Source organism: Amyelois transitella, chromosome 23 (genome assembly GCF_032362555.1).
Source record: "Amyelois transitella isolate CPQ chromosome 23, ilAmyTran1.1, whole genome shotgun sequence".
NCBI lineage: Eukaryota > Metazoa > Arthropoda > Insecta > Lepidoptera > Pyralidae > Amyelois > Amyelois transitella.
The window spans coordinates 34,697-58,414 of record NC_083526.1 but is presented as its reverse complement, the minus strand read 5'-3'; the positions used below and the strand labels follow the sequence as shown (position 1 = coordinate 58,414).

Here is a 23,718-nt window from a genome sequence, read left to right as displayed (position 1 = left end):
TCGGTGACTGAAGTCAACGAGAGTGTGGGTCGGCTGCGAAGGACCTGCTGCGATACCCAGTTGCTGACTTGTTGCCGCTTGCACAGTGAGGAGTCATGATGGGGAAGATTGGAGTTGATGATGAAGAAGAAGTTTGCTTTCAATCACGTTGGTGTGCCGTGTGGTTCCCGGCACCAATACAAAAAAGAATAGGACCACTCCATCTCTTTCCCATGGATGTCGTAAAAGGCGACTAAGGGATAGACTAGGGATTCTTTTTTAGGCGATGGGCTAGCAACCTGTCGCTATTTGAATACTACTAGCTGAACGTGGCCATTCAGTCTTTTCAAGACTGTTGGCTCTGTCTACCCCGCAAGGGATATAGACGTGACCATATGTATGTATGTATATACGTCGAAGTACATACTAACAACTTACCGACTTATAAAATAATCCCAATCCCAACTTATATTTTGACGGCCTCTGTGACACCGGACGTCCCAGGTTCGAATCCCGGCCAGGATATGATGAGAACCGAACTGTTCCTGATTGGCCTGGGTCTTGGATGATTATCTATAAAATCAGTAGCTGTCCCGGCAAACGTTATTTTGCTATATAAATATTTTTTAAGTAATTTCTAGTTCTAGTTTAAATAATGTTAAGGGTGGACAACCCTATCACTAAGGAGTATGAAAAATAAATCAGACCTACCTCAGACCTACTCAATATGCTCACAAAATTTCATAAAAATCGGTCAAGCCGTTTCGGAGGAGTACGTGAACGAATATTGTGACACGAGAATTTGATATATAAAATTTATTATAAAATGTGGTATTGTTGAATTAGTATCTCATAACACAAGTTTCGAACTTACTTCGAAACTAACTCAATGTATATAAATTGTCCGGTATATATTTATTTATTATTATAAATGCGAAAGTAAATTATCTTCATTCGTATCTACTGACCTAATCTTTCTGAAATTTTGCGTTCATAGAATTCAGAGTGTGGAGAAGGACATAGGGTATACATTTTATCCCAGTAAAAGTAAAGTTCCTTATATTCAAAATTTAAAATAATATTTAAAAAAACCTATATCTTTTGTCGGTGACGCTAAGTTCACGCGTGTAGGTGGCGCTTAATTCGCGCAGGTGAAGCCGGGAATAAAAGAAAGTTCTCTATATTTTAAACACCGTAATTTTTTGTAAGTGGAAACACCGTTCAACTTAAAGTGAAAGTTACTCGGCTGTGATTGGCTTAACGTCACTGTGCTCGACCAATCAGGGACCCCCTACAAGGTCAGCTGAGCTGTCAGCTGTCAGTAATGTCAGTAACCGGAAGCTAAGTTATACGAGTGCACTTTTAGTCAGTGATAAAAGTTCAAGTTAAAAATGTATTTCCCGTAGCTAAGAGAAAGTTTTCAATAAATACTTGTGTGATAAGTCGTGTTGATAATGTGGAAAGTGTATGTGATAGTGTTCGCGGTCGTTTTAGGTGAGTAGCATTCAGAATGGCGCAACATTGAGTGAATGAATTCGTGTAACTTTCTCTTCTTTGCCTTGTTTTAGAGGGTCGTGCGCAGGACGAAGAGGGACCCTACAGAGGGAAACTAATTGGGCATCTCAACACATATCATCATCAAGTACGTATATTATTACTGTTTATATGCTGGTAAGTTGTTTACATATTTGTAAAAAAAAAAGTTACTTATTGAAAGTTGCTACAACTTTCTGAAATTTAAGGTCATTCCATTGTTTCAATGCATTCGTACACATTTAAGGTATTAAAAAATATATATAAACATCCAACTAAACTCCTTGTAGTGTAAACAAAACAGTACTTATATTAAGGAATGCAACATAAGTCAAAGACTGCAATTAATTCATTCTTTATAGATGAGTAGACTAAAGTAATCATAGGTTTTATTCGATCTGCTCTTTGAGTCATATTTTCCACTGAAGTAAACTAGTGTCTTTCCGTTGATGTCATACACCAGGAGACTTCAAAAACATATTTGAGAGAAATAAACATATTCTAGGCTTGATTTTAGTCAACCTTTTGGCTTGTAGATGAACAAAAGTGTAATAAAAGCTTCTACACTCTCATAATATTATACAAAACATTACAAATAAACCACATTTTCAGGTATCAGGAGATGTGTTTGCGGTGGACGACCACACGTTGCTGCTGGTCAACTTCAACTATGACGGCACTGGCGAGGACACATTCTTCTGGGCCGGAGACGCGGGCCGGCCTGGCCCGCAGGGGTTTATAGTGCCCAATGAGTATGGCAAGTAAGTGACCAGACTCATCAGCTTAATATTTTCTTTATTTCAGTATTCTTACATCCACAACTCTTCGCAAACAAGCCCTGGGAAATGATAATGTTAAAAAATGCCATTGTTGTCCACACAAGATGTTACCTGTGCCTAAACCAGATTTCTTATTAGAACATTCTAAAGAGTGCTGTCATAATTTTTGTGTGAATTCATTTTTATAGTGCAATAATCTAGTTTGACAACATTGCAAACTAGTGTCGTTTAGCAAACTTCAAATCACTAATTACAAATATTCATTAACTTATCATTAAATCACAGGTCGCTTGGTAACTTCTTGGTGTCTACACACTGTAGCTATCCCTACTAACAGCAGGTATAAATAATAAGTAAAAGTTAAAGCCAGAAAGGATCGGTAAAATCTATACAACCATACTTAGATCACGGCCTTATCCCTTACGGGGTAGATAGAGCCATTCCAGATCAGTCTTGAATGTCACAATCAACTGGATGGCTTAATGATGGCATTAAATTTTATGTTTGGTTGGTAACTTGAATTAGTCATTTATAACTTTGGGAAGTCTGATAAATTATTTAATGTTTATGACGTCATTTATCATGAGATCTAGACACAGTAATCCTAAACAATATTTAAATAATTATGATGTACGTTTCTACTGATCATCTCTTTCCAGAACCAACATCCTCGAGCGCTACCACGACGCGGAGATCCGCCTCAAACTGCCCGAAGGCAAGCGACTCTCGCGCATCAAGTGGCTAGCGATCTACGACATCAGGAGCCAGAACGCCTTCGGAGACGTGTACGTCCCGGACGAGTTCGAGCCCCCGGCCCCGCGGACCATCGGCTCGCTGGCGGCCGCCAACTCGGGCGCCGCGCCGCCCGTGGCCAGTCAGCCCATACGGGTGTTGGACGCTGTTACGTTGCTGTGAGTTTGTTTGAAGGTTTAAGTAGACTCTAGGCAAACTAATAGGAAGATATTAAAGAAAAAACTGTTACAGCAGAGCTTTTTGATAAAATCTGTGCAAAAATAATGAAATAAATAATGACATTCCAGCATCCCCGAGTTCCGCTACGACGGCAGCGGGGAGGAGGTGTACTTCTGGACGGGCAGCGGCGCGCAGCCCTCGCCCCACGGCCGCCAGATCCCCGACGAGGGCGGATAGTGAGTGGACTATACGGACACAATCACGTCTATGTCTCCTATGACAAGGAGAACTGTCTCAAAAAAATTTATAAATTCAAAAGACATTATGTTACTTAACAAGGAATACAGAATATTCCAAACCTTCTGAAAGGATTATCAATAAACAACGTTCATGTCATTATTTGACCGAGAAGCAATACAATTCAAATAAGTATAACACAAAACATTTAAGTTGTTCATATAAACTTGTTCAGAGAAATGTCGAACTGTGTGTAGATCAAGCAAGCAAACTGTTTCAGACTCGTTTTTAAAGCTATGTAAATCAGAATTGGTCCCCCAGCCTGGAGCCGCTGCGCAAGTACGCCGGCGAGGACGTGACGCTGTCGCTGCCGGGCGGGCTCACGGTGTTCGACGTGGACTGGCTGGCCGTGTGGGACGCGGGCGGCCGCGCGGCGCTGGCGGCGGCGCTGCTGCCCGCCGACCTCAACGTGCCGCCCGCGCCTGCGCACACGCATCCCTACAAGTCAGTCACGTCTTTAGGGTGTTCAATTATTATTTTCAATTTTCTTCAAAGATAAATAAATTGTAGTTCTTTTTTCTTTTACTAAATGACAAATTTCAATCCCAGAGAGTTGGGTTGTGTTTTGATATTTGAAACCAGCCAGATATAGGGGAAGTCAGGGAGAGTTGAACCACTTTTTGTTTAAAGTATCGTTATTTTCTTTAAATAACACTTAGGGATTCAATTATAGTATTAAACATTAGCTTATTTATTTGGGTTGAAAATTAATGTCGCTTCGAATTTATCACATTAATTATTATACCGTTTTCTGTAATGTTTCACTCCCCATACACCACCTTACTGTTATGGATTCGTTATGCCCGGTAGACCCTCTCCTTGTTCCAGAAATTAAATTAAATACAAAGATTGCCAAAATACGGTCTTTACTTGTCCACTGATAAAAAGAGACCCACAAAACACTATAAAAAAAATTTAGAATGACATAGTCATTTTTAGACCCAACCTTTTTGGTCATCCCCAACACTATGACAGCCACTAAAGCTACATGTTACAATGATATGTTGTTTCCCGCGAAGGTCGTCGCTGCCGAACTGCAAGCAGCTGCACCGCGACTTCCAGGTGTCGTGGGAGGTGTTCGGCAACCAGATCACCATCGAGCTGGCCGCCAAGGTACATACATATGGGCACGTCTGTATCCCTTGCCGGGTACACAGAGACAACAGTGTTGGAAAGACTGAGTGGCCACGTTCAGCTATTTGGCTTAATGATAGAATTGAGATTCAAATAGTAACAGGTTGCTAGCCCATCGCCTAAAAAAGAATCCCAAGTTTGTAAGCCTATTCCTTAGTCGCCTTTTACGACATCCATGAGAAAGAGATGGAGTGGTCCTATTCTTTTTTGTTATGACATACTTTGCAAGATTACTTAATTTGTGAAAGTTCCGATCAATTTGATACAGATTGATAACTAGCCCGGTAAGGCCCTCTACACACCGAACGCTGGCCAGGAGCGGCGCAGGAGTGTACTGGACGTATCGATAATTTGGAAGTTGTAATGTTGTACAACACTTTGAACACCATTCCATGATTTTGAAATATAATATACCACCCCACTGGGTGGTATGGTAGATTACAACATCGCGGACCGAATATCAAACAACATTGCTACTTTGGCTTACAATGCGTTTTTGGTGTGGTGACTTTTTTATTAAACATTTACTCGCAGCCGGTAAATGTTTGCATCAGAGTAAAGTTTGTTGCCTACCATCAGATATCGGACAATGAGTACATGGCGTTCGGCATCTCGGGCAGTCCGCACAACTCGTCGATGCTGGGCGCCGACGTGGCGGTGGCGCACTACTCGCCGGAGCAGCGGCGCGGGTTCGCCACCGACTACAACATCACCGCCCTGGCGCCGGTGAGTTGTTGTCACCACTCGTCATGTTAGGCGCACCACTCGACATTCCTATTTCTATAATCAATCCGCTGGAATTATCTATGGTAGGCGAGTTAATCAATACTTGCATAATCTAATATAACCTGCAAATTTTCCTTCGAATAAATGTGTAGCGGCAGCGATGTATTGATGGAACGACTGCCATCAAAGGTAAGATCAGTCAGGCTAGGTGTTATATTCCATTTCGTAGAAACTTGATTGCGTTATTTAAATTCTACGCCCCTATTGGCTGATGGCGTGGCACACTTCACTGTGATTGGCTGATGGCGTTTCGTGTGGAGATGTCGCTACATTTATTATCCAATTGCGTTATACATGTTGCAGTGCGTCCACGTGCTGGGCCAGTGGGTGGGCGTGTGCCGCGACACGCAGCTGGGCGGGCTCGACTCCAACCAGGTGTTCAGCGCGCAGCGCGCGGACGGGCTCACGCGCGTCACCTACCGCCGCTCGCTCAAACCAGGTACGGGTGCTCGGAACTAGGTATTATGTCCCTCAGATCACGTGAAATGTTCTTCAAACTTTATTTTGGCATTCTCAAATTGAAGGTTGTCTATAACTATCAATTCAGAGACTTTTGTGTTAGTTTACTGCACTAGCCGCCTGTCTACTAGTCGCAGTCCGGCATCAATTTTCCTTTGAGATTTACAATGGTGCACGCGCTTACATATTCCTCAAGTAATTACACCCATTGTTACATATATACATATAGTGACGTCTATATGTATCTCTCTATAGTCTCTCTTGCGGGGTAGCCAGAGCCAACAGTCTTGAAAAGACTGAAGAGTCACGTTCAGCTGTACGGCTTAATGATGGAATTGAGATCGCAATAGTGACAGGTTGCTAGCCCGTCGCTTGCAAGAGGAATCCCACGTTTATAAGTGTATCCTTTCACTTGGAGGGGTTGGTATGGTACGGATATTGGGCAGCTTGTTCTGTCGGCAGAGGACAGCATGGACCTGGAGTGGGCGACGTCTGCGCCGGCGCACGCGGTGTGGGCGCTGGGCGCGCGGCGCGGCGCGGAGCCCGGCTTCCACCACGCGTGGCCGCGCGCGCCGCTCGCGCTGCGGCTGGTGCGCGACCCCGCGCAGCCCGCGCCGGAGCCCGCCGGGGACTGCTTCCCCTTCTCGCTGTGAGTCATAGCTTTCGTTTCCTCAATTCACATTTTAGTTGCCTTCAAAAAAAACGTGGTTCTCAGTTTGACCTGTATGTTTGTCCGCGATTATGTCGCGTTTCCCTGAACCGATTTTGATGCGGTTTTCAGGAATGTATTTGATACACTTAGCAGAATAAGTATTTTTGGAATTAAACAGACGTCAAAAAAGAAAGACATCGATTAGAGACGGTTCTCTTTTAAAAAACGCACTAAATGTATAAATAGGCAAGGTATTGCATTAGTAATGTCATCTACTTAAGCATAAACATTAACGCAAGTGCAAAACAGTATATATAACTATATCCGGCTCGAAGGACCACTAATGTTCACAACTTACCGATAGAGGGAGTCGCTTAAACTCTGCACTTTTTTTCCGAACTTATTCATTCAAGGACCATTTTTGTTTTATAGCTTTAATAGCGAACAACCATAGCGAGTTCTTATACGGCACAGCTCCATCTAGCGTCAAGTATATAAACTAATGCTAACAGCAACATTTGCGCCGAATGTTAATTAATTAGTACATTATCTGTGCCCGGCGCGGCAGAGAGTCGCCGCCCGCGCCGGCCGCGTGGGAGCGCGCGGAGCTGTTCGACCCGGCGCTGCGCACGTTCTGGTTCCGGCTCGGGCCCGGCGCCGGCGCGCGCGGCGCTCGCGGGCCCGCGCCGCCGCTCGTGTGGTACGTCAACGGGCAGCTCACGCCCGACCTGCAGCTGCGGCGGGGGCTCGTCTACAGCTTCAAGGTGTGTGCGCTCTCATACACGAGGCTATACATTTTTCACTTGCCATACTTCATTCGCGTCATTTATGTAGTTCTCCTGATCAGATTTTTTGTCAGGAAGTTCCTTATTATAGGATACTATATATCGCTTAATAATTGTCGTATGGTTTAACAACATTGGTTGACGTCAAATAAATTACTTAAAAACTAAGTTTACTGCCGCTTCCAAGGCGTCAGTGCAGAAGAAGCGGTAACAAACTGCACTGCAGCATTTTTTTCAACAACGTCGTCAACTTCACAATATTAAATTATACTTAGAATAGAAGTGCCGTGTGGTTCCCGGCACCAATACTAAAAAGAATAGGACCGCTCCACCTCTTTCCCATGGATGTCGTAAAAGGCGACTAAGGGATAGGCTTATAAACTTGAGATTCTTCTTTTAGGCGACAGGCTAGCAACCTGTCACTATTTGAATCTCAATTCTATCATTAAGCCAAATAGCTGAAAGTGGCCATTCAGTCTTTTCAAGACTGTTGGCTCTGTCTACCCCGCAAGGGATATAGACGTGACGATATGTATGTATGTATGTTAGAATAGAATGTGGACGAGAGAATACATTGTTTAATTTTATATATTTATGAGATTTAATAATGAAAAAAGAAAAATATATCTATATATATTTTATGGATTGTCAATTTTAAAAAGATTTATGTACAGAGTGTACTGAAATTTTGATTTAAGTTCAAATCAAACTACAATTAATTACGAGGTTCCTGTGCCAAGCTCGAGCCAGATGTTTTTATTATTAAGGTAATCATCAGTACTATAATAAGCCTTCTTTGATATTCTCTCTCTCCTTTGATATTCTCGTGTGATATGAGAGCGTTGTGTGCGAGCAGGTGCTGGGCGGCAACGACCCGCACTCGGCCACGGAGTACCACCCGCTGGTGGTGACGGCGGCGGCGGCGGGCGGCCTGGAGCAGCTGGGCGAGGCGGCGCAGCGCGCGGCGCGCGTGCTGGCCGGCGTGCTGGCGCCGCGCCGCGGCCGCCTGGCGCCCACCGCCGCCGGCGGCAAGTGCATCGCCACCAGGTAGCGCTTGTGAATAAATCGTTCTGTCGGCGACTCGTTCGAAGTCGTTGAACAACTCATAAACGAACCATTCTGTCTCATGGCTGCTCATCCGGCACAGAAACATTTGTCGAAGTTAAGTTTCAGAATCGGTCGCTCATATTTCTTGTTTCTTTCTTTGTTTGTTATACATAATTATAAAAGAAATCACTTACAATGGCGGACTTATGCCGTGAAGGGATCTCTTCTAGTCAATCGACTTTAAGTTTCTTCAAAAAGTTTCTGAAATCTGAAGATTACAGGTTAAAAAAAAGGAATTTCTCATTCTGGCAACGATGAGAATTATTTCCCCTCGCCGTAGATAAATAATGACAACCTTTCGGCCCCAGGCCGCCGGGCGCGGACCCGCGTCGCGACGCGCGCTTCGCGTCGTTCCGCGCGTTCAACCGCTCGCTGTCGTGGGCGTGCGCCGGCGCGCCCGCCGAGCTGCGCGTGGCGCCCGACTCCTCGTGGCCCGACATCGTCTACTACAACAGCTTCACGCATGCCGGTCAGACCATATCACATGTACACACACACACACACACCACCACATACAAGTGCTCTTAACATTTTTGTACATAATAACAACACTACCTACTTAAACTAGTACTTTCATTTCCTCTTCGTGTGGCTTCACTGAGCTCACCTATGGTTTGGTAGATTCATCAACGTCCCAGAGTCGACACCCGCGACATTATGCTGAGTCAGAACCTACACATTGCACATTCACCTTTGTTATTACTGTTAATTAAGTATGTATGTAACCAACAAATGGTGTTGTGCTAGTGAATAAAGCTTTTATCTATTTATAAACTGGTTTGAATGCAGTTAGACAATACGCCGTGATATAAGAGCAACATTAGAGGTGGCTGTTTGGTATAATTCAAAATGAGTATTGCTTAAAACTCTTTACTTCGTTTACCAGGTTGCAACTGGCTACTTACAAAAAAATAAAAAGAAAATTTTTGAGTTCACATGGAATTGCATTAAGTTATACGATAAGATCGATTTGATGTTTAGCAGAAGTTTTATTTTTTATTAAAGTGCATGTTTTTAAGTTCGAAACAAAGTGCAGTTTCAATTCATCAAGAGTTCATATAACAATTTTTCAATTAGTGCTAAAACATTGGTCCTAACGAGCCGCATAATTTCCAGCTCTATACTTATGATGCATCATAGTGCGTTCATCTGTACATGTACATAGTATTTGTAATTTATTCGTGTACATATTATTACTTCTACGTTTAATTCTTACCCGTCTCATAATTTTTCCATAAACACACGCTTTATGAGTAGGTACGCACTTTTCCTACATATTTACAAACGTAAGTACCTACTTACATTCTCTAAAACGTCGAAGCTCACTACTTTCCCTCAAGAATCGAAGCATTTTAGACGAAATTTTCTTCCTTACTACAGCAGCTAGTAGATATGCTGTACAAATAACAAGCATCTAGGAGTTATGTCAGTTCAGCATCAAGGATCGGGGCAGCTGCGTGTACAGTGAAAGTGAACGGTTAATGTGAAAAGTACATTTGTTCGATACTTTGTGAATACATTTTGTAAAGTTCAAATTATTTTATCAGTTTAGTCTATCTAGTTATGCAAATATAGACACATTTTATATGTATATATATATATCCTTGTAAATTTTAACAGTGCAATTCATTATAGGTATGTTAACTAGTTATTAGTCCTAATAGTTTACTTCAACATTAAATACTTAGCATTTTCATATAAAGTATAACATGGATGCTTTACTAAATGTGCAAAGTAATCTTAAATCTAGAATTGTAAAGGCTTCATTAAATTTTAAAACTTGTTCGGAAGAGTATTTATACCCTGAATGTATAGAAGTTAAATTGAATAATTTAGAACAAGATTGGTTTTTGTTTAGAGAGAATGACACGAAGTTGTACAGCATTTCAAATACCGATTTATTACAGTGTACTGATTATGTAACTAATTGTATATACGATGTGGTAGCCGATGCGTATACGGAGTGCAAATCAGCTATGATGATTTGTTTAAAGAAAGTTAACAGCTTAAGTTCACAGCAGATTATAGCAGAGTCACACAGTAGTAATAAAAATCTATCAAGTTCTTTTGTAAAATTACCAAAAAGTTCGATACCTTTCTTTTCCGGAAAATATGAAGAGTGGACAACTTTTCGCAATTTATTTCTCTCTCTTGTTCACAATAACAGTTTATTTAACAATGTGCAAAAACTACATTATCTAAAAAGTTTCTTGACAGATGAAGCTGAACAGCTTATTAGACATATTACAATCACTGATTCAAATTATGCCCGCTGCTGGGAAAAGCTAGATCAGCGTTATAATAACAAAAAATATTTAGTAAATAAAATACTTCAAAGACTACTGGCACAAAACCATATGAATAAAGAGTCTGCTACCGTACTAAAACAGCTTTTGGATACTACCTGTGATTGTATGAGTGCTCTTAAAAACCTAGATATTGATGTTACTACATGGGATGTTCTTATTATTCATATCCTTGCGAGTAAACTGGATCCAGAGACTCGTAAGCAGTGGGAATTGAGTGTGTTTAGTTCAGATGCTGATGACTTACCGACATTTGAAAAGTTTAAGAACTTTGTTGAAGTTAGGTTTCGCGCTTTGGAGTGCGTAGATCTAAAAATGGAGTTTCACGAAAACAAAAATACGCTTTTACTTTCAAAGTCACTACATAACAAAGTTCATTCAAAACTTCTTTGTGAATATTGCTTCTTGAAACATAAATTATGTTTTTGTAAAAAATTTGCTAAGCTGTCTTTAGAACACAAATTGTATTTTGTAAAAAATAATAAAATTTGTTTTAATTGCTTAGGTGGCAATCACACAGTTATTGATTGTAAAAAACAAAGCTTATGTAGAATTTGTATGAAACGTCATCACTCGCTTTTACATTCCAGTAATGTAGAACAAAATAGTATTACAGTTCCACGCCGGAAAGTGTCAAATGAAGAAAATAATACAACTTTCAAATCCAGTAATGAGTTAAGACATAAACAAGTTTTATTACCTACTTCAATAATCGGTATGAAAACCAAAACAGGTGAACATAAAGTTCTAAGAGCATTGATAGATCAAGGCTCACAATCAAGTTTTATTACAGAATCCGCAGTACAAAATCTGTGCCTAGAAAAGATACCACTGCAAGGACATATTTCAGGGCTTAATAATAGTGAAGTTACAAGGATCAATCATATGGTTTCCAGTTCATTCTAAGGTCAATTGTAATTTTAAATACGAAATCAATGCTTATGTTGTAAATAATATAACTTCGTTATTGCCAGATCAGAATATGAATAAACAAGATTTTGTGTGGTTAAATCAAATTGTAAATCTTGCTGATCCGGAATTTTATAAATTTAAGAAAATAGATATGTTGTTAGGAGCAGACGCTTACAGTCATATAATAAAAGAAGGCATATTAAAAAATTCATCAAGCAGTATGATAGCTCAAAATACTGTGTTTGGGTGGATTGTTACAGGTGTAAATGCTGCTAATTAAGATCTATAGTTGCAAATTCCTAAATATTTGTCAAAGAACAAATGTAAATCAAATAGTTTTTACTTTATTTTGTTTTTTAGAATTAGTAGTACAGAAAATCAGATGTTGTAAAAAAATACGAAGGACATCTTATCAATAGTTGTCCTTGGGAGGCGGTATGTTTGGTATAATTCAAAATGAGTATTGCTTAAAACTCTTTACTTCGTTTACCAGGTTGCAACTGGCTACTTACAAAAAAATAAAAAGAAAATTTTTGAGTTCACATGGAATTGCATTAAGTTATACGATAAGATCGATTTGATGTTTAGCAGAAGTTTTATTTTTTATTAAAGTGCATGTTTTTAAGTTCGAAACAAAGTGCAGTTTCAATTCATCAAGAGTTCATATAACAATTTTTCAATTAGTGCTAAAACAGTGGCACATTAAAATCCATAAGAACTTTACATTGGGTACGTTTTCAGCACAAACCATTAGAGGATTCTAGGAACTATCCTCATTATCCGAATGCACTAGAAAGGATAACTATCAACACAGTTTACAGTTTCAATTTAAAACTAGACTCGGCACAACAGTTACCCGCGAATCTTGAGTTGTTGGGAAAGTAGACGGTGAAAGACCACGAGGCAGATCTACCCGCTGGTCGCACCAAGTCAAACCAGCCGACGAGATTTCCTATAACCACTGCCCTGAGAAAAGCCGAAAACAGAACAGCCTGGAAACAGCTCGTTAGCGAATCCGTCAAAGTGTTTTAGAACGGACACGACCTTCAGTAGTGAACAACACGATCAAGAAAGACGAACTATCCTTTTACTCCTTTTACGACTAATGTACCCATGAGAGATCGTTTGGTTCCCATACAATACAATAGTAAGTAACTCTTGAACATGTTCGCAGGAATGGGCGGCCGCATCTTCATAGTGGACCGCCACCGACGCGACATCGCACGGCGCGGCGCCGCGACCGCCGCGCGACTGTCGCTGCCCCTGCTGCTTGTCGCGGCGACTATCGCACTATTTGCTAATCGTTGCTGATGACAGCTTCACATAACGTCTTTAACCCTAACGGGATAGACGGGGCAATCAGTCTCGAAGACTGAAAGATCGAATTTCAACGAAACAATAATAAAAATCTCATATATTTTACACTTTTATAGACCTATTTATAGATTTTTACTGAACGATAATTAATTTTAAGCGTATTTTATAAATGTAAATATTAAATAAAATATACATATGTACCTATGTATGTTGAAATCTCCGTCCATCAAGGCTAGTGTTAGTGCTTTCTTGTAAAATCCTTCCATAGCAGAGCTTGTAACTTTATACGAAAATCTTTTAACCTAGACAACTAGATTTATTTTCGAAATAATAATTTTATGTTGTATAATTAATCAGACTGTGTGTATAAAGTTAAAAATAAAACGATTACGGAATTAAATATAGTTTTATTTAGACACAATTTAGTTTACATGGGATCATTTACGATTACGACTAAATTTAATAAATATGATAATTTAAAATCAAACAGATTCACAACAGCAATGAGATCCAATGCGCGCAGCGCCATTTTGTTTTTGATTATTTGAGATTACGATCGCGATTGACGCTGTTCTAATAACTAATATAGGATAAAATACATACATATAATCACGCCTGTTCCCACGAAACGGCAGGGATGGCGACAATGATGTGGCGTCTGCCTGTCCCTCCGGGAAACAGGCGTGATTGTATGTAACAAATAACACTAATTACTAATGGCATATATGATTGCACGCTTTTTAAAGCCTTTATTATGAGGTTCACCTCCGACCGTGACCGACTTAGTATATGAGTGTCAGTCACAGGAAGGTTACCTGAGCAAACTTTAAAAAAATAAACCAGCTCCAAATGTAAACGTCTTCCGATACCTAAATCTCTAATCTTCTGAACCGTTTTCGAAGAAATTTGGACCGTTCCCTAGGTTGGAACCTTACCTTATTCTAATCAGAAAGCACCATCTCGCTTTGACTTTGTTTCCGAGAAATAGGTAGTTATTAAATTTAATACACGTTCTCGAAAGCCTAACTACTTCATCCAATTCCCAATATCATCACACACATAAAAGGTCAAACTGATAATCTCTTTGTAGTCTATGTGATTCCCGTAAATTTTAAAGAGAATCCATTACTCAATCTATTGTAGAACATTAATTTGAACTATATCATAAATACACTAACTATATACGAGCCTATTCTTTTTTTTTCTTTTTCTTGTTTGATAATAATTAATTAAATCGTTATTATATTTAGTTTGTAGGGGGGGCGATGACCCCTTATGTTGGGCGGGAGTACTGTTGCGAATACGACGCCGATAGCAGCCATGAATGTATGGCGAACATCTCAAACGTCACACCAGCCAGCCTGTCTCAGCGTGTATGTAATCGCGATATTAGAAATTTCACGGATGGATAATATTTATTTCATAAATACTAGCTCCGACTCAACATCGCCGCCCGGCGCGCGGAGCCTCAGGGCGAGTCATCGCTCCCGCTACCAGTTCAACATTTTATGATCGTCTCGTGCAATAAATTTAATGTGTTTGTAACAGATGATGACCAAGTAGGATGATAGTTAAAAATTTTTGTGATCAAATCTTTCAACAGTCTAAGAAAATAAATACCATATGTTGTACTTTCTATTTCAAATCTGTGATTCTATTATCTTTCTCAAACGTGATATGTGTATGTATGAAGGTTTGGGAAGAACAGGTTCTGTCAAGAGCTGGATCGGTTTCATCGCGAGAGATCTAGGAGCGATGAAGTTCCAGGAAGTCGTACAACTCCGTGGGCAACACATGTCGCGGCACATGTTGCTGCGACGCGATCAGCGCGCGCGCGGCCAGGCAGCGCAGCGACACGTGGCGCAGCACGCGCACGCGGGAGCCGCGGTTCAAGGCCACCAGCTCCGCCGGGGAGTCCCCGAACTTGTTCGGCTGATCCAAGTGCGCCCCGCCGGCCAGCAAGGCCTCCACCAGCTCCGTGGAGAAGTTGTAGGGAATGGCGGCCACGTGCAGCGGCGTGGAGCGCGCCTCGTTGCGCACGTTGACGTCGGCGCCGCAGCGCAGCAGCAGCCGCACGGCCGCCACCGACGGGAAGGCGGGCGGCGCCGCCGCCTCCTCGAAGTACGTGGAGCGCACCACGTTCAGCCGCGACACGCTCAGGTGCAGCAGCGTGTCGCCCGTGTGCGCGCTGCGGATGTCACGCGCCACCAGCGCGCGCACCAGCGCCTCGGCCTCGGGCAGCTGGGCGGCGCCGGCCGTCTGCGGCAGCAGGTACACCAGGTGCGTGACGCAGCGCAGGATGCGGTCGAAGGTCTCGGCCTGCCGCTTGTGCACGGGGCGCGGGCGCAGCGCGGCGCGCGCGGCGGGCAGCGCGTCGGCCAGCGCCGCCAGCGCCGCCGCCACGTCCGCGAAGCGCGGCAGCCCGCGCGCGCGCTCCAGGCGGCCCGCCGCCGCGTCCAGCAGCAGCCGCGTGAGCGCGCACGCCGTGTGGCACGTGTCGGCGTGCAGCAGCGAGTCGCGCGCCACGCGCAGGCGCAGCGCCCAGCCCCACAGGTCGATGCAGCGCTGGTAGCGGCCCGCGTCGCCGTAGGCCGCGCCGCGGTACATGATGCGCAGCACGGTGTCCCTGTGGCCGGCGCCGAGCACGCGCGCCGCCACCAGCAGCGCCTGCGCGCGCAGCGCGTCCACGTCGGCGGCCAGCGCGTCCAGCGAGCCGCGCGAGCGCCACTCGCGCGCGCCGCCCAGCGCGCGCGGCGGCTCCAGCGCCGGCCGCTTCTCGCAGTAGCCGCCCGGGCACGACTGGAACCACAATATCTTACTGACGTCACACAACTTACATCTCATTATACTACTACCGGCACAAACTACACTACAGCATTTTCACCGGACTGACGTGTTGATTTACAAATATAGATTTCTTAAATCTAAATCATAAACGAATGCAAATTGTCTGCATTAAAAAATGTGAATGAATATAAAACTAATGATTTCAATACGAATATTATGTCTAATAAATATAGATAAAATAAGATATACATATATATAAGATACTGTACATATTATGTCAACAACATGTCAAAAATGCACATGCATTTAAGAGGTCATTATGTCAGCTCGGACCACATGTTTCATCATTAATATAATCCTCCATGCTGTAACAGGCTTTCCTACAAAGCTCATCTTTATTATACTTTTTGGATTTTCTATCGAGCATTTCAAGAATTTTTACACAATCAAAAGAGATGTTATTATAATAAACTGAACAAAAGTCAACAGCCTCCTAGCGTGAAGCGCCTCGGCGGTAAATGTGTAGACGATTATTGTTAAACACACTTATTTCCATCTGTAAAAAAAACTAAAAACAAATAATTTAAAAATACATATTTTTCCGTGTGGTTCCCGGCACCTATGGAAAAGTAGAATATGACCGCTCAATCTCTTTCCCATGGATGTCGTGTGTGATTCCTCTTTTAGGCTATGAGCTAGCAATCTGTCACTATTTGAATCTCAATAGTACAATGAAGGCCAACAGTCGGCGGACGGGAGCAGCTCTCACCATGCGGATGGCGGTGGCGCGGCGGTAGGCGGCGAGCGCGGCGCTCACGTCGTTGAACTCGTCCAGCTGCGTGGAGCCCAGCAGCTCGAACGCGTCCGCCATCTCCTCCGCCGTGTAGCGCACGCGCGAGCACAGCATCGTCACGATCTATACGCAAACATAATATCTTTATTACATTTCACACATACACGTAGAGAAAAAGGCGGACTGAGTTTTACTTAACGGCAAAGTGAAGCAACAAAAGTATCTTTCTGTATATCCTTATATAAACAAGTAACATTGTTGAAGGCGTTAAAGCACCCCATAAGCAGTAAAACTTAAATATGGAAATAAATTAGGGATGAAGTGAAAGTGCACTTTAGTTTAACTCGAAATATGTACTGTAATAAACCGCTGAACTTACTCATAAAATAATTTTATAACAATTAGTTTTTTTAATAAAGCAGAAAAGAGGTTGCATTATATAACCTGGTGCGCGCCCTTGAGGCAGGCGGTGCGCAGCGCGTCGTCGCCGGCGCGCGAGCGCAGCCGCGGGTTGGCGCCGTGCTGCAGCAGCAGGCGCGCCGTCTCCACGCGGTGCTCCTGGATCGCGTAGTGCAGCGCCGTCTTCAGCTGCATGTCCTGCGGGCGCCGGGTATCGGGTTTCATTCTTTTTAATCGCTAAACTTGCCAAATTTCGGTGTATATGTATAAGCTTTCAGACAAAATTTATTTCTTTATTTGCTCAAACAAACACCTACACTTCGTGTCGCTTCACTGAGCTCACCTATGGTTCTGGCAGAATCATCACCGTCGCAGCGCAGAGCCCCCTACCTGAGCGTCCAGCGCCGCGCCGTGCTCCAGCAGGAAGCTGCAGAGGCGCGCCGACTGCACGGAGTTGATGAGGCACGTGCCGCCGTTGTGGTTCGGCCGGTGGATGTCCGCGCCGCGCTGGACTAGCAGCCGCACCTGATGAGGAATGACACTTCGTCTTTTAGAACGGGTGGACACGGTCAAACATTGACAAAAGCCGGGTGTTAATACCATTATAATTATTTTTGTAAAAAGCAATTTTTATCTAATTACGTAATTTAGGCTTCCTGAATGGTGAGATGAAGCAATCCTCACGTCTGATGAAGATGATGAATAAGACGACGAGTCACGACTTTCATATCAACCTTCTTTCTCCAGTGATTGTCACAAAAAGACTACATCATTTCCAAGCGAGTAAAACTGAAACCGGAGTCGATCTTCTGCCACTCACCACATCCAAATGCGTCATGAAGCACGCCGATCGTACGGGCGTCGAGCCGCTGTCAGAGCCCGCGTTCACGTCCGCGCCCGCATCGGCTAGCACCTTCAACACCTCCAACCTCCCGGCCACAGCCGCGCACCACAGCGGGGTCACGGTATGAACCGAGTGGTCGTCCGGGACCTCATACACGCCGCGCTGCTCTAAGTCGGCGTCGCAAACGTGGACCAAATACTCCACCAGCTCCACGTTTCCCCGCTTGCACGCCACGAACAAAGGTGCGCAGCCGTCGCGGGTGCGCCCCACCACCGCGCGGCGCTCCGCCGGTGACATCCTGGTGGGGCAAACAAGCTTGCTACAAGTGTTGTTAATTCTTCGATGAACTATTATCTTTATTTATTATACATTACTTATTTAATTAATAAAGCCAGTACCACAACTATGTGTTTTCAAACAAAATAATGTTCGCTTACAGAATAGAGGTGTTCATTCTACTTTCTTTTCTTTATTGTTACCTTTTCTCACTCTTTACGTGGGTGTCCGATTAGTTTTCCTATTTTTCTCACTAGATGGCGTGCTGCCGTATTAGAACGCGCTTTAGTTATTTTTATGGTTTTTTGTATAGTGTTTGACAATTTATATATGTTCAGTCTTTAATACAGATTTCTTCGTATTCCGAGTTTCATTTTTGGACCCAGTACGGCATTGTCTAGGTAGCCATTGGGTCCTTCGAGCCGGAAAAAGAGTTCTTGGCGGGCGGGATGTCCGATTAGTTTTCCTATTTTTCTCACTAGATGGCGTGCTGCCGTATTAGAACGCGCTTTAGTTATTTTTATGGTTTTTTGTAAATCTCTTCACATCTTTTCTCATCTTTAGTTAATTTTCTTTCACAGGTAAGTATTTCATTCTCTACTTCCCAGAACTTTCTTAGTATTTCATTTTCACATACACATAGATGTAAACTAATAATTTGTTTTTGTTTTACAGGTTTTGTGTTGTTAGTATCGCCCGAAAGAATCCAACCCAGTTGTGTTTTTTGCGCTATAATCCCGGATGGACTCTTCATCAATCCAGCTTCTATGATTTCACTATATACTTCAGCTCCTAGCAGAAGGTGTATTTTATTCGGAACATGGAATGTGGGATCTGCTAGTGTTATTTCCTCCAGCTCAGGCCAGTTAGAAACTGTGATTGATTGTGTAGGTAAGTAATTTGTAATTGTTTTCAGAATGTATGCTTTAACCAGGATAGTGTTGTTCGGGTTGTATCTTGACTGTAGTTGTACTTCAACCATGTATTTAGTATGAAGTTGTTTTCCCTCACTCAATCCTGAGACCACGCCGCTGATTTTTGTTTTCTTCAAACCCATCGTTTGAACTAGATCTTCTGTGACGAACGAGGCCTGTGAGCCCTGGTCAATGAGCGCGCGGTAAACGTGTTTCTGACCATGACGTGACGTCACGTCTACCAGCGCTGTGGCTAGAAGTATTTGACCAGGTTGATTTACAAAATGTGATACTATGTTTGTGCTTGAGTCTTTATGTTTTTCTTCCCTTACAGATTCTTCTTTCTTCTCCGGGTGCAACAAAGAGTGGTGTTTTTTATAGCATATCCGACATGACGTTCTTCTCATACATTTGTTTGCAGAATGATTGGGTATTAGACAATTGAAGCATAAATTATTGTTTTGTACAAAGTCATGTTTCTCTTTGTATTGTAGTTTTACAAATTGTTTACATTGGTAAATGTAATGATCTTCTTTACAGAATGCGCACGAACCAGATTCTACAGTAGCATGAAATGTTTTACTCTTATTTGTCTTAGTTGCAGGTTCTATCATTTCAAGAGATCTAAATCTGCTTTCCATAAATTGTTTCAGTGTATCAAATGAAGGAAAATCCTCTCTTTCAGCCGAGATTCCTTGCTCCCACAAGCGATGACTTTCAGGGTCTAATTTTGAAACTGTCAAATAGATTATGATAGCATCCCACTGGTCTGCAGGCAAGCCCAAGTTCTTCAACGAGGTTAAGCATTCGACAGTAGTATCAAGTAGTTGTTTGATATGAAAAGCTGATTCTGACGTTATGTTTCTAATATTAAATAATCTCTTGAAAATGCAGTTGGATATAAATCTTTTATTATTGTATCGGTTTTTCAGAATTTCCCATGCTTGACTGTAATTTTGGTTTGTTATTGGTATAGATCTCAACAGCTGTTCAGCTTCACCGGTCAGACTAGATTTAAGGTAATGTAACTTCTGTACGTTGTCTAAGGATTGATTTGTATGTATGATGGAATTGAAGAGGTCATGAAACGATGTCCACTCAGTATATTTGCCAGAGAATTGTGGAAGTTTGATATGTGGCAGCTTGATTTCGGTAGTTGCTTTCTTGGGTTCTTGTAAGGCAGATGTATGTGTAGTAGCGGTTAAGTCACTTAGTTTTGTTTTTAAATCGCTTTTGTACATAATGTATAATTCTTCACAAGTGTCGTAAGTATCGCTTAAGAAGTAACTCAATGTCTTTCTAGTTTCCTTAGAAATGTTTGAAATTAGGTACTCATGTGATGATTTGAATGAATTCCATGTCGCCTCTAAGTTTTCCAAGCGAGTGTCTAAATAGCTCGGTGTAATTCTTGCCTTTGGAGTTTTACCATAATTAACCTGAGCTTTTTTAATAGACTCCATTCGTTCATCTTGAAGACTGAGTAATTGGTTAATTTTCTCCATTGTTAATTGTATTTATGTTGCAGATAAACAAGAAATTTCTATAGAAAATAACACAAGTTGAAGTTCTCGACAAAGTTAAATAGTTCATACACAACTGTTATAACATATGTAAATTTTTCAAAGTTTTTATTATAAATGACCAATGAATTTTTCAAAGTCTTTTGCACTAGTAAAATTTCAAAGTTAATCAGAGTTCAGTATGGAATTTTTCTAAGTCTTTAGCACTTGCAAAATTTTTAAGTTAATAATAAGATCACTATGAAAATTTTCTAAGTCTTTTTTTAAACACTTGTAAAATTTATAAAGTTCAATCACTACGGAAATATTCTAAGTCCTAAAACACTTGTATTTTTTCAGAGTCTACTCACGGTTACCAAGTCCATTCCACACTGTAATCCGTTAAGTCCTGAGTTCATTCACTTAACACTTCACTACACTGCACGCGAAATTCTACCTTACACACCCGACTCAAAGGACCAATGGCTACCTAGACAATGCCGTACTGGGTCCAAAAATGAAACTCGGAATACGAAGAAATCTGTATTAAAGACTGAACATATATAAATTGTCAAACACTATACAAAAAACCATAAAAATAACTAAAGCGCGTTCTAATACGGCAGCACGCCATCTAGTGAGAAAAATAGGAAAACTAATCGGACAGTGGGGTTGGCACAGTATGCTAGTTTTTAATTACTTGTCACTCCCTTCACACCTTGCTATAGTCATTCCTTTTCTACTCATACTTTCCTTTACGCTGTCCAAGTGCCTATACATCTAATTTACAGACTTCTTATCTATCTTCCACTTCCATATTTCAAGCCCTTTTGTAACATGACATTCCTCTCTTCTCATGAAGTGTCCACACCAACCCAGCTTACCTATTACAATTCAGACTTTCATTTATGGGGTCTAGTTTTATACTTTCGCTGATATACTCATATGAATTTTATCTATTCTTGTTGCTCCACACATTCATGTTAACATTCGCATCTCACTTGCATGCAGGAACTACTGGTTCGAATTGAAAAATTCTTTTTGTGTTGAATAGACCATTTATCGAGGAAGGCTTTAGGCTATATAACATCACGAACGAAGAAATGAAAGAAAATGCGAAAGATAACGGGGAAAATTTTTTATCCTTGAGGGCTTGCGTTGCGAGGGTGTGAGACGTGGCTACCTACCACGCCGCGCGGCTCAGATATTTTATATTTTCCGTTGTGGTTTTTCTTTTCTTTTTGTTTTGTGAATCCCAACTAATATTATAAATGCAAAAGTTTGTTTGTTTGTTGTCTCTTCACGCGTTATCTACTGAAGCAATATTCCTTGAAATTTTGTGTATAGATTGATTAACGTGCTTTAGCGCGGGGCTTCATTTCCGTGAAAATTCTAGAAAAAAATGCCTGTGTCACTTCCAAAGATCTATTCTATATATGCTTCAAATTTCGTTAAAATAAGTCCAGTAGCTTTTGAGTAGGTATATTTGATACACAAACATACAAATATTTTCTCTTTATTATTTGTGTGGACTAAGAACAGTCTTGAGAATGATATCTGTTACTTTTCCTTAATGCCACAAAGACTATAATTCTGTGGGATTTGAGACTCTTCCACGCGTACAATGTCGCGGGCGACAGCTAGTATTATATATAGTAGTATATCAATTAAGGATACTTTTTATGTGACCTTTACCTGAATGCAATTTGATCAAAAAGATTCACCACTGTATGAAAGAAATGCTAAAAATAGACAAGAGTTGACTTACAGATGATCTTGTTAAAAATCTCTCACCTACTTATCCTTTTATGCCCACTAATTTTCAGACACTCTCAAGGAAAACTTGCAATTGAATTACCTCCCTTCACTGATTATGATCAAAGTAGAACTCCCCCAATAGTGTCACAGAGGAGCCCTGTGGAACCTTGATTACATTGTAAGTATGTAAATAAAATTCAAACTCTGTCCCTCCCCAGAAAAAACACAGCTAGGGTCAGTGTTAGAAGGATTTTATTCAGAGAAATTTCTTTCTTATTACAGAAATTTTGATGCTCTAGTTATTTTTGCATACCTATTTCTAATTTCTGCATACATATACTTAGTCACATCTATATCTTTTGCCAGGTAGACAGTGAGGCATGAACGGTATTCCAAGGTTATTATCCTTTCCCTTAGTCGTCTTTTACGACATCCATAGGAAAGATATGGAGAGGTCCTATTCTTAATAGCCAGGATCCATTTAATTATTTCAAACTGTTTTCAATACTAATCAATTATGCCCGAACAAGGTAAAGCAACCTTTTGAGTCAGAAAAGTCAAAAGATACATTATGCAGGTTCAAAAATGGTATGATAGTAATAAAGAAAAACAAATCTTTAAATTTTTTAAATAAAGATAAAAGTTATCCAGTTTTTAACAAATAGTTAATCTAAGTATTGTTTTAATATCACTTAATTTCTTATATTATACATTTATGTATTTATGTAATATTTTAATTTATTACTAATAAACTCTAGGTATGGAAAGTATGTACATATCTGAAATAATAAGGTTCTTAAAATCTAGGAGAAAGACTTATAATCCTACTGTCACTTTAATCTCCTATCAATGATATCCGGCCTTAATTTAATCCCTGCAGGATTAAGTCCAATAAACAGCTAATTAGTTGAATCTAAACAAAAGAAATCGAAATAAGAGCAACCCACATCAACACAGTCCTTGAATCCAGACAAAGGAAACTTAAGATTTGAACACAAAGCAAACCCTTTCACACAGACTAGTAGGATCACCTTTCAAGTAAGGTCCTGAGCCTCGCGGAGAGGCGGGCGCCGGGGGCGCTGTGCTTGCACTCGCGCATCAGCTCGTTGAACACTGCGTCTTGATGCTTTGTGCCGTCCGCGAACAGCTTGCTGTCGCCAGCCGCCTCCGCCGCCGAGCTGCTACCCTCTTCCCACATCCTGAACGTTCGGGCGAACCACTGCAACCCGACAGCGTTTTGGAGATAGCAATCTCCAAGACACCGAGCCCACAAATTTAACAGCACAAACAATTTTATCTCCCGACAGGTTTAAAAACAAAGACCCTTACACTACAGTCTTTTTCACAAATACATAATATGTGGCCTAAGGATTTTATTGGTAAAATTCGATAAAATCGTAATGACTGACACTGAAGAGCAGATCTATATCTCAGAAGATAAAATGGACAATTGCGAAATGCATGCATACATGCACACGATGTGATGTCAC

At 41.5% G+C, this 23,718-nt stretch overlaps 2 protein-coding genes across 3 annotated transcripts; one reads left to right on the top strand and one right to left on the bottom strand.

Moving 5' to 3' along the window:
- The first annotated feature begins 1,310 nt into the window (after positions 1 to 1,310).
- On the top strand, positions 1,311 to 13,358 carry LOC106138126 (protein Skeletor, isoforms B/C). Its single transcript, XM_060950941.1, has 14 exons — positions 1,311 to 1,473; positions 1,548 to 1,621; positions 2,125 to 2,273; positions 2,951 to 3,202; positions 3,332 to 3,439; positions 3,762 to 3,944; positions 4,520 to 4,613; positions 5,214 to 5,360; positions 5,724 to 5,859; positions 6,342 to 6,528; positions 7,100 to 7,295; positions 8,173 to 8,363; positions 8,732 to 8,892; positions 12,816 to 13,358. The coding sequence occupies exons 1-14, from the start codon at positions 1,434 to 1,436 to the stop codon at positions 12,950 to 12,952; spliced, it is 2,055 nt and encodes a 684-aa protein (XP_060806924.1). The 5' UTR covers positions 1,311 to 1,433; the 3' UTR covers positions 12,953 to 13,358.
- LOC106138125 (protein fem-1 homolog A) lies at positions 13,351 to 23,713 on the bottom strand. 2 transcript variants are annotated; one of them, XM_013339176.2, is made up of 6 exons: positions 23,260 to 23,713; positions 17,758 to 18,079; positions 17,328 to 17,462; positions 16,983 to 17,135; positions 16,515 to 16,661; positions 13,351 to 15,757 (listed from the first exon to the last, which is right to left on the bottom strand). In XM_013339176.2, exons 1-6 carry the CDS (start codon positions 23,424 to 23,426, stop codon positions 14,705 to 14,707), a joined length of 1,977 nt encoding a protein of 658 aa, XP_013194630.2. In that variant the 5' UTR covers positions 23,427 to 23,713; the 3' UTR covers positions 13,351 to 14,704. The 2 variants fall into 2 exon arrangements, with proteins under 2 accessions (XP_013194630.2, XP_060806925.1); XM_060950942.1 differs by lacking the exon at positions 23,260 to 23,713 and adding an exon at positions 18,261 to 18,357.
- Between the last annotated feature and the right edge of the window lie 5 nt (positions 23,714 to 23,718).

Coding starts and splice junctions, on each gene's coding strand:
- LOC106138126 (XM_060950941.1), top strand. CDS start 1,434: ATGTGGAAAGTGTATGTGATAGTGTTCGCGGTCGTTTTAG. Junction 1,622..2,124: donor TCAACACATATCATCATCAA/GTACGTATATTA, acceptor CCACATTTTCAG/GTATCAGGAGATGTGTTTGC. Junction 3,945..4,519: donor GCGCACACGCATCCCTACAA/GTCAGTCACGTC, acceptor TTTCCCGCGAAG/GTCGTCGCTGCCGAACTGCA.
- LOC106138125 (XM_013339176.2), bottom strand. CDS start 23,426: ATGTGGGAAGAGGGTAGCAGCTCGGCGGCGGAGGCGGCTGGCGACAGC. Junction 17,463..17,757: donor TCATGACGCATTTGGATGTG/GTGAGTGGCAGA, acceptor ATTCCTCATCAG/GTGCGGCTGCTAGTCCAGCG. Junction 17,136..17,327: donor GCGCGGCGCTGGACGCTCAG/GTAGGGGGCTCT, acceptor CGGCGCCCGCAG/GACATGCAGCTGAAGACGGC.